At 41.4% G+C, this 10,000-nt stretch overlaps 2 protein-coding genes across 6 annotated transcripts in view; one reads left to right on the forward strand and one right to left on the reverse strand.

The window, feature by feature from the left end:
* Window positions 1–1,831, forward strand: part of LOC113812953 (putative helicase mov-10-B.1) — a 27,027-nt gene extending 25,196 nt beyond the window's left edge. For both annotated transcript variants that reach the window (XM_070135093.1, XM_070135097.1), the window contains exon 21: window positions 1–1,831. This exon is cut by the window's left edge and continues 1,529 nt beyond it. The gene's annotated coding sequence lies outside the window, so the exon portion shown is untranslated.
* Window positions 1,832–3,708: 1,877 nt separating this feature from the next.
* LOC113812940 (juvenile hormone esterase) overlaps window positions 3,709–10,000 on the reverse strand; it is a 19,864-nt gene continuing 13,572 nt past the window's right edge. For all 4 annotated transcript variants that reach the window (XM_070135119.1, XM_070135109.1, XM_070135127.1 and 1 more), the window contains 8 exons: window positions 9,724–9,909; window positions 9,182–9,375; window positions 7,525–7,675; window positions 6,565–6,743; window positions 5,443–5,602; window positions 5,096–5,225; window positions 4,407–4,521; window positions 3,709–4,260 (listed from right to left, as the gene is read on the reverse strand). In XM_070135119.1, the coding sequence (XP_069991220.1) occupies window positions 3,838–4,260; window positions 4,407–4,521; window positions 5,096–5,225; window positions 5,443–5,602; window positions 6,565–6,743; window positions 7,525–7,675; window positions 9,182–9,375; window positions 9,724–9,909 (1,538 nt within the window). In that variant the 3' untranslated portion in view covers window positions 3,709–3,837. The remainder of the gene's footprint in view (window positions 4,261–4,406; window positions 4,522–5,095; window positions 5,226–5,442; window positions 5,603–6,564; window positions 6,744–7,524; window positions 7,676–9,181; window positions 9,376–9,723; window positions 9,910–10,000) is intronic.

The raw sequence follows: 10,000 nt of genomic DNA on the forward strand, positions 1-10,000 counted from the left end.
TGACATTTCACATGTTATGCACTTGTGTTTTCTATTCTGCATTCATTACTTACAAGGTTGTTCAATGCCTTTATCATTCTATTCATTTATCTTGTAATGCTTACTGATGCTATTAAAGGTTGTCATTGTTACTATTATGGCCCCTACTAGTTTTCTTAGTCATTGTAATAGCTTTTGCGGTGAGTATTGTCATTTTGATTTACATGATTTTTGCCCTGCATCAAAAACTTGTACGTCATCAAAGCAGTCGTCTGTGTTTCTCTTGAATGGAGAGGTGTTTTTATTATGGAATGGAAGACTTTTAAACGCTACTAGAGATTGGCACTTTTTCCTCTGCTGATCTATTCTTATTCTATCTTTTCTCTTTTTTCTGTCTTGGGAAGGTGGATTTTAATGGATTTTGAAGGAGTGGAATTTCATTGGTTGTTTTTGGGTTTTGCTTCTGTACTGTTCACATCATCATCATTTTTCTTCATATATTCATGATAGCTGTTATTATTATTACCATCGTTATTATTAGTAGTAGTAGTATTGTTTTTGTTACTGTTTTCAGTATTATTACATTGATTATTAGTATTATGAGTGTTATGGCAGAAGTTATTGATTTATATATTTGTACCACTATTAGAATTATGTTTTTGCATTAAACAAGATGAAGATAATGATAATATTATTATTATAATATAGCTGATATTATTATTGATATGGATATTAGTATTTTGAATTTATTTTGTTTTCCTTTTGACAGGCTGTTAGTTATAATTGTACTTTTCATTGCATTTTTGCTTTTTTCAATGACATATATTTTTTTATTAATTAAATGATCTAGGCACTAGGGACCTAGGCATTTACTATTAAGGAACTTAAACTGGAGAACTATTTTATACTGATATTGAAGACTTCTCGTATTATTATTCTGCTTCTTTTTCTTTCCTTTTGCATGAATGATATGTTAATCCTGCATATGCTGGTTGATATGCAAGAGTTATCTTTTGCTTGCCAAAAAAGAAAATTTGAATTAAAAATTTGCAACTTTCCTTCCTTCCTTCCTTTCTTTCTTTCCTTTGGAAAAATATTTAAATGTATTAAACTTTTACTTGCATTTATTTGATAGATGCTGAATGAAGTTTTTGCTATTGATGTTGCATATATGCTAATATGTTTCTTGTTAATATGTGCATCATAGCTGTTATGATGCTGTTGTGGAGGCTCCGATACAAAAAGTATGTTCCTATGGCTAGTCCTTTTATTAAAAGGGTTACAATTGTACAATACCAAAAAAGATGACGGAGTTGAGACAAAACATTTTTTGTCAGTTGTTAATGATAGCTTCTTTGTTTGGCACTGATTGATGTTATTCTCATTTGATTCTACAATACCTTGGAAAGATAACTATGCAAGAATTCTGTTCTATAACATGTGGTATAAGGAAAAAGGATTGCTTTTCTTTTTGAGTGAAAACCTTCTTCCATTATAGTGTACATACTGCAACTTTTCCATATAAAACATATTTTGATAAGTAATGATGACTAGTAAGAAACATCAAACCACTTAGTGCCTTACAGATTATCAGTGTGCTGGAGTTGGTAAATATGCTCAAGATCTGGAGGTGAAGGTGTATGCCATATATTAATGGGTCTGCGGATTTGATTATGGTTTAGTCCACTGGATTTGTATTAACCAAAGGAATCATGATAAAAAAATGTGATTGTTAATCTTAGTATCATGTTAATTTTCAATGGTTAAGTGATAAATGTACTTATGAGTAATATTTTCATTTTCTTTTTTTGTATATTATTTTTTTTGTAAGTATATAAAATGTTTTCAGCAATCTTTGTATTATTGTTTTCCTCGGTGTACAGTTTTCTAATAAAAGGAAAGAAATGTTATTTGAAAATGAATATCTGCCATTTCATAGCAATGGCAGATATCAATTCTTCCATTCTGTTTGTTAGATGAAAAGCATACAAAAATAAAACTGTGCTTCTAAAACATCATAAAATAGAAAATGTACAGACGAATGAACTGAAAAGTGAACTCCAGCCTTCAGGAAATTATTTTTAATTCACTTTTTGTGATAAGGGGCAAAACATTGTATACAGAGTCCTACATTGCATTTGGCACAATAGGTTCTTGGGAAAAGGCTTTCTTTAGCAAAGTCTTTGCTGTTACTGCTTTGCAATAACATGGCCCTTTCTGCCATACTGAGCATTACCAAGGCTTCTAGATAGGCTTGAGGCATTGCTTCTTCTCCCCATTCTTCTGCCTGCATCGCCTGACTTCAGATATGGCACACATACTACTGTTTTGAAGCTTACTAAATCAAGCTGCTCTTCTTGATTGAGGAACTTGTGGATAGCCCATGCTATCCACAAGTATGCATTGAATACACAAATACACAATCATCGTATCTAATACACAATTGAAGAGTGGCCAGTACCACTTCTTTCCCAGCAGAGATGTTACATACCTCCCAGCCAACCAATCATGGTGATCTATGCCTCCCATAATGGGACTAGTTCTGGACATTTGGCTGAGGAACATCGCCTTTTACTTTTATATAACTTTTCAATCTCTGTCCCTTTTTGACAGGCTCAGTGGTATCATAGTTTGTTCCAACACACACTTGTCAGACTATCTAACAAAAAATATTGTGTGAAACATAATCATAGGTTCCTTGTTTCTCCATGATGTGTGTTGGCCGTAAAGGACATTTTCTCAGGTTTATTTTCCTTGAATGTACCTGGGGCTTGATAACCAAGATTCCTAAGATGAACCAACAAATCATACCCAGTGAAGAATTTGACAAAGAAAACAGAGTTAGAACGGAAGACTTTTACAGCCTATAAAAATAGCCTTTGTTCTGAGTAACAAACCGTCATCATCTTCATTCGTAGAACTCTTATCACAATGAAAATCAAAATTGTAACTGTACCTGAGCTGATGGGTTTGCCTCTTATAAACTGCTTTAGTGGGTTATGACCTTAGTACTTCACAGCCAGTTCATCTACAGATATGCATTCCTCAAATATGCTAAACCGCTGAAATACCTTTGATTAGTGACACTAGAGTCCTACTTTTGAACCCTTTCGACAGGTACATTGTCCTTGGCTTTATTATTGAAAAATATACCAATCTTTACACAAGATGACATTGACCCCGAGATCTTCCTCATTTAACCCATGGTGTCTCTCAGAACTATGTGATATCCAGAAAATAGTAGTATCCCAATGAACGTTTTCAGCTCATCAACAGTGAATGTAAAATCACATATTCTGTGACCAGTAGGAGCACATGATTTCATGATATTATCCCAGAGTCCCCAATCGACGCAGTCTCTTAACATGTGAATATATATACATAACTGATATGGGTATTGTAGTATTCTATTTACATGTTAGGATGGTGGCTTGCTTGTAGCTCAATTTAATATGGAAATTAGACCCCAATTGAACTCTGAAGTATACACCAGTGAAACAGATACTGCCTAAGGTTGTCGAAAAAAAATTGTTTTAAATTTATGTATGTTCAAGTTGTTCCATTAGCTATTTTATAAAGAAAGGAATGTTTTATTAAAGGTCCTCAAATGAGGACGCTGGGACACAATGGGTTAATCATGAAAACTATTTTATCATCGTGTAGTTATCTTACTGCTGGACTGTACTGTACATATTTCGATCTTTGGAGGTTACCATTAAAAGTGTTAAAACAAAACAAAAACGTGTATTTGCTTGGCTGGGAACAATCAAATGGCATTGGAATGTTAATGAAAATTTGAATAGAACAGTTCAGATACTTATTTTTTAGAATTTAGAGTTACATATTATTTCAAGGAAATTACAGTTCATCTCTACCCTCCTGTCTCGTGTTCGGAGCCTCGATTTGGCTCTCCGCCCCAGTGTCTGTTTCAACGCGCTTGTCCTCAGACGAAGGCTCTTTAGGGATATCCGAAGCGGTCTCAGACTCGGCACCTTCCTGTTCCTTCGTGGCTTCTTGAGTACCTTCCTTCGTGGCTTCTTGAGTACTTTCCTTCGTGGCTTCTTGAGTACTTTCATTCGTGGCTTCTTGAGTACCTTCCTTCGTGGCTTCTTGAGTACTTTCCTTCGTGGCTTCTTGAGTACCTTCTTTTGTGGCTTCTTGATTGCCTTCGGTTTCCTGAGTATTTTCTTCTGTGATCTCCTCGACCTTCAGGTTCTTGACCTTCTCGCGGTGGAGGATCACGTTCTGCTTCGTGGGCAGTGAGAACCAGAAGTCCCGCGTCTACAGATGATGGACAAGCAAAGAGTTTGAGAAGCAAAGCAAAGAAGGGAAGAGTGGAAATCGTTAGAGTAGAGTATCATATTTCGAATCTTTCACTTCATAAGCGTTTGGATAGAATAGTTAGAACTTCCCACCACGCAACCCACCTCCTGTCGAGTGTCGTTCTCCATAGTAGGGTTCGGGGTGATGGCGAGGTAGCTCAGGTCGCCGTTCTTCATGGGCTCCCACTTGAAGCCCAGGCTGTCGTCAGGCGTTGGGTCTCTGAGGAAGAGAAGGACTTAAATCGCGCTCTCTTCTGTATAGCGGAGTGTTGTACACAGGACACTAGACTAAGAAATGCCATGAATGAGCCTAAGGTCTTTTCGCTTTATTGCTGCATCATATTTGTGAGTTTTTAGTGAAGATGAAACTACTCTAGATAGTTGACACATAGCAACTATCACCTGACATCCCCCTTTACTATACCTTCCTATAGTGCTATATGACCTTAGATGTCTAGCCCATTTATTTTAACCATTAACCATTAGTGAAGATGAAGAATTTATAGATAACCTAATGTTGTTTAGACGTTTCAATATTAGCATACATGTTGACATGTCATTCGTAGGTTTTAAAATGTGCTAGGGGTTACGTTGACAGGTTATATTTAATTCCAAGTGTTATGTATATCGAATGTATTCATGACTTGTTGCATGCCTGTAGCTTAACGTACAGCATTGTGTTGTATGTGCTGTGTCGAGATGTTATGTGTGTTCAGATTGAAGTGATTGACTTTGGTTCTCAAAAAGAGCTTCGAATATAACCGTAGCCATCGCTAAGAACGCCAATCCCCTACCCCGTAAGGGCGAAGTTCGTCCAGAGAGTCGAAAAGATGTCCCTGACTTTAAGGTCGTCCTCGTCCTCCAGCGGGGCAAGCAGCGGACCTCCTTGGAAGAGGTAGAAGAGCTCGTCCCCGTGAGACACCCCTGGAAGGCAACTGTAACTTGTAGGTATTTCATGTCTGAGAAGTAGTCCGTTGTTTGAAATAACTAAACGTCGAGTTAATTAAAAGCATCCTTGGGAAATAATCCATTTTTTCAAATACATTATAACTGATCACTTTTTGTTTTTGTTATTTTCCTTGCTGCAGCCTTTATTCTTTGAACAAAGAAGAGTAAGAACAGTGAGAAGTTTGACCCTCACAATCTCTGCCGAAATCGAGAGAGAAAGAGTCGCCGAGGGACTTTTTCCCGCGGTGCTTCAGCTCGTACCGGAAGACCCTCTTGTTCTTCCGGCCGCAGTTGTGGTCGTGGAGGAGGGAAGTCAGGTCGTGGCAAACGGCGAAATGTCGGTCGCTGAACATCTGAAAAGAGGGAGGTGAAAAGGTCAGTCTTGTTGGCAATGAAGAAATTTGCGGATATTGTGGAAGTATGATTTTTAACACGTTCTCATGTGGAAATACTGCTTTAACCATGCACGCACTTTCCTCCTCCTCCTCTCTCTCTCTCTCTCTCTCTCTCTCTCTCTCTCTCTCTCTCTCTCTCTCTCTCTCTCTCTCTCTCTCTCTCTCTCTCTCTCTCTCTCTCTCTCCCTCTCCCTCTCCCTCTCCCTCTCCCTCTCCTCTCCCTCTCCCTCTCCCTCTCCCTCTCCCTCCTCCCTCCCTCCCTCCCTCCCTCTCCTCCCTCCCTCCCTCCTCCCTCTCTCTCTCTCTCTCTCTCTCTCTCTCTCTCTCTCTCTCTCTCTCTCTCTCTCTCTCTCTCTCTCTCTCTCTCTCTCTCTCTCTCTCCCTCTCTCTCTCTCTCTCCCTCTCTCTCTCTCTCCCTCTCTCTCTCTCTCTCTCTCTCTCTCTCTCCTCTCTCTCTCTCTCTCCCTCTCTCTCTCTCTCCCTCTCTCTCTCCCTCCCTCTCTCTCTCTCCCTCTCTCTCTCTCTCTCCCTCCCTCTCTCTCCTCCCTCCCTCTCCCCTCCCTCCCTCTCCCTCCCTCCCTCTCTCCCCTCTCCTCCCTCCCTCCCTCTCCCCCTCCCTCCCTCTCCCCTCCCTCCCTCTCCCCTCCCTCCCTCTTCCTCCCTCTCCCTTCCCTCCCTCTCCCTCCCCTCCATCTCTCCCTCCTCTCCATCTCTCCCTCCCTCCCTCTCCCCCTCCCTCCCTCTCCCCCTCCCCCCCTCTCCCCATCTCCCTCCATCCCTCCCTCCCCCTCTCTCTCTCTCATTCTCTCTCTCTCTCTCTCTCTCTCTCTCTCTCTCTCTCTCTCTCTCTCTCTCTCTCTCTCTCTCTCTCTCTCTCTCTCTCTCTCTCTCTCTCTCTCTCTCTCACACCAAACACGTACATTTTTGACGTTCTCTGCATCATTTTCATTGAAGTTGATTCCCCCGAGGTAGCGGTCGAAGATGAGCAGCGTCTGGTTCAAGGGGGATATGTCGCCCTCGCTGAACTCGAGGGCCACGGGCGCCGACTCCTCGAAGTTGAAGCGCATGGCGGAGCGAAGGGCCTCGTTGCCGAACGTGGCTGAAGTGCGGAGAGAAGGGAAAGTCATTTCACTTCATAAGGTTGGTTTTCCTATCATTTGCTTGCGACCCTGGAACGGCGGGTGGCGTTATAGTACACCCTTATATTGGTAGAGCGTGTGACGTAATATTACACCCTTATATTGGCAGAGCGAGTGACGTAATATTACACCCTTATAGAGCGAGTGACGTAATACTTCACCCTTATAGAGCGAGTGACGTAATATTACACCCTTATATTGGTAGAGCGAGTGACGTAATATTACACCCTTATATTGGCAGAGCGAGTGACGTAATATTACACCCTTATAGAGCGAGTGACGTAATACTTCACCCTTATAGAGCGAGTGACGTAATATTACACCCTTATATTGGCAGAGCGAGTGACGTAATATTACACCCTTATAGAGCGAGTGACGTAATATTACACCCTTATAGAGCGAGTGACGTAATATTACACCCTTATAGAGCGAGTGACGTAATATTACACCCTTATAGAGCGAGTGACGTAATATTACACCCTTATAGAGCGAGTGACGTAATATTACACCCTTATATTGGTAGAGCGAGTGACGTAATATTACACCCTTATATTGGTAGAGCGAGTGACGTAATATTACACCCTTATATTGGTAGAGCGAGTGACGTAATATTACGTTCAAAGCTCGAGCCTGTAGAATTGAGCCGCTCCCCTTTGCCCGTCCTTCTGGGGTCAAGATCATGGCAATTTTTTTTTTCTTATTATTTTTCACTAGAGGAAATAGAGCAAAAGAATGACTTACGGAGGGCGAATATCGCTCCTTCGTCCTTGGTAATTCCGGAGATAATGTCAATCTTCTTGTGCCTCGACTCCTTCAGCAGCTTCTCAGGATCGTGCGGCAGGAAGGAGCCGTCCACGCGAGGCCCCAGCAGGATCGGGAGCGTGTACCAAATCTGCCACGGCCAAGAAACTCACTACGGGATCACCTTTCTCTGTGTAGGCGTGTATGTGTGTGGGTAGGCATGTGCGTGTGTGGATTAGACGCGTTTTCTAAATAATTTCATTGGGGAAACTGCTGTGTAGGATGTCATTTTATTTTTTTATTTATTTTTTTTTTCGTGCCGAGGAATATATTCAATGGCGGGATCCCAACATGGTTCGGTGTCTAAAACAAATAGATGGTTCTGTGTCGCGCGGATGGAATGAACAGCTGGTTCTGAATCTTACGGGCAAGGGGTTCACTGGCTGTGCAGATTGTATGAGGGATAATGAGTTCTGGAATCGGTAAAGATTTAAAGATTTAGTTTTAATTCCATTTGTTACAATGGATATTCTTTGCTGTGACATACTGTCTGTTTTATTTTGCCCACGAAGGGAGAGAAGACAAGCGCATATAATTCTGTTATGACAGGATTGAACTTCTCTTGTTTATAACAGAGGTTCTTCTTTGGGGTAAGTTTCCCAAGGGGAGTTTAGGCATTTCTAAGGTTATGGGAGCCTTAGGGAATAGTTTATTTAATGTTGGTTTTTTAAGGGTGCGGGTTTAATACTGATTCAGCGGAAGATGCAAAGTATCACCTTTCCTAATTTTCCATCTTTTGTACTTATACAACCACCTTCCTATCCCTCGAAACGCATGGAGTCTTGTAAATTACTCTTAATCCTTAATGATTTACGTTGCGGACTGGTGAGCCCCGTTGCCTCCCAGTCTCGCGGTAAACCATTCTCTCTTTTCAATTCCCTTTAAATATGAAACGGAATCTTATTTAAAGATTTCAAAGCGAATTTATAGGAAGAACAACTTTTTAGAAATGTGGTAGTTTCAAGGTTAAGAACCCCTGATTTAGAATGTGTTGTTATGCGGAAATCTTACAGCAGTCATACTGGATGGACCCATAAGTATGGAGAGTACTTTTGTGCATCCACGCTTAGGAAAGGAGAAACTGGCAACTCACCCCAAACTCGAGTATTCCGTTTCTCTAAAACTTCTTTCATTCGTATCAGCTGACATTTCATTTCTATTTTGCATCTGCTTTGCATACTAAAATGTCTACAATATTCTTATTATTTTCACTTAATTTTCCTGCCTTAAAAATCACTATTTTTTTCTCCCTCAAACTCCAAAGTCTGAGATGCGCCAAGTTTTCTTTTCCTGAAATTGGACGCACACTAAACATCAGCTTTGGTTTTCTATTCTATTTCGCCTTATTCTTCCTACTTCCCTTAATTCTAGGGTTTTGAATGTTTAATTTTGTTAGTTCATTGGACGTCCATGGATATGTCACAATAGACATTATCTTCAAAGTTATACTGATAATGGTATTTCAACTACCGATTCTGTATCCCTGAAATCAGCACCTATGAACATGGTTGACTTACTGATATTCTCCAGTCACACAATAACCTCTAAACGAATAAAGAAGCAAAAAACATCATTAATTCAAAGAGAGAAAACTCACGAAGAAATGAGAGTGCATGGAGCCCAGCTTAAGGGCGTCGACCTCCTGGAGACAACGTATCATCTCTTCGTTTCCTTGGTCAGTCGTGCAGTTGAAGAACATGGCAGTATACTTAGCAACCTCGAGGTGAGCCCCGCCCAGCGACCAAGGGCAAAGGGCAGACCCGGATTGCAGGATCACTCGCTTGAACAACCCTAAGGAGAGATTTGGTGGTTAGAGTGCGTTGTTCAGGGTAGGGGAACTGCGGGTGTTCGTTGGCTGCCTTTATGGTTGGGATTCTATTGGATTCTTTCTCTTTGTTGTGAATTATTTCTCTTTCTCTTTTTCTTTCTCTGTATCTCATATTCTGTCTTGTCGCCCCTTCTCTCTATCTATCTATCTTTGTCTATCTCCCTCTCTCCCTCTCCTCCCTCTCCCTCTCCTTCTCCCTCTCCTCCCTCTCCCTCTTCCTGTCCTTCTCCCTCTCCTTCTCCCTCTTTTCTCCCTCTCCTTCTCCTCCTCCTCCCTCTCCCTCTCTCCAATGAACAAGACCCACGTCTCACCCAGCACGTAAGGCGACAGCATGAGTATGTGAGAGGACCCCGCGCCAGCGCTTTCGCCGAAGAGGGTCACTTCCAGGGGGTCGCCGCCGAAGTGGTGGATGTTGTCTTGGACCCAGCGGAGGGCGAGCACCTGATCCTTGAGGCCCTGGTTGCCGGGAGCCACGTCGTCCTCGGTGGAGAGGAAGCCTTGGGAAGGGACGAGTGGGATTGGAAATAAGCTAAAAGAAGAAATATATATTTACGACGCTAAGCTCAGTGGAGGAAAAATGGCAAGGAC

Source organism: Penaeus vannamei, chromosome 2 (assembly GCF_042767895.1).
Source record: "Penaeus vannamei isolate JL-2024 chromosome 2, ASM4276789v1, whole genome shotgun sequence".
Classification (NCBI taxonomy): domain Eukaryota; kingdom Metazoa; phylum Arthropoda; class Malacostraca; order Decapoda; family Penaeidae; genus Penaeus; species Penaeus vannamei.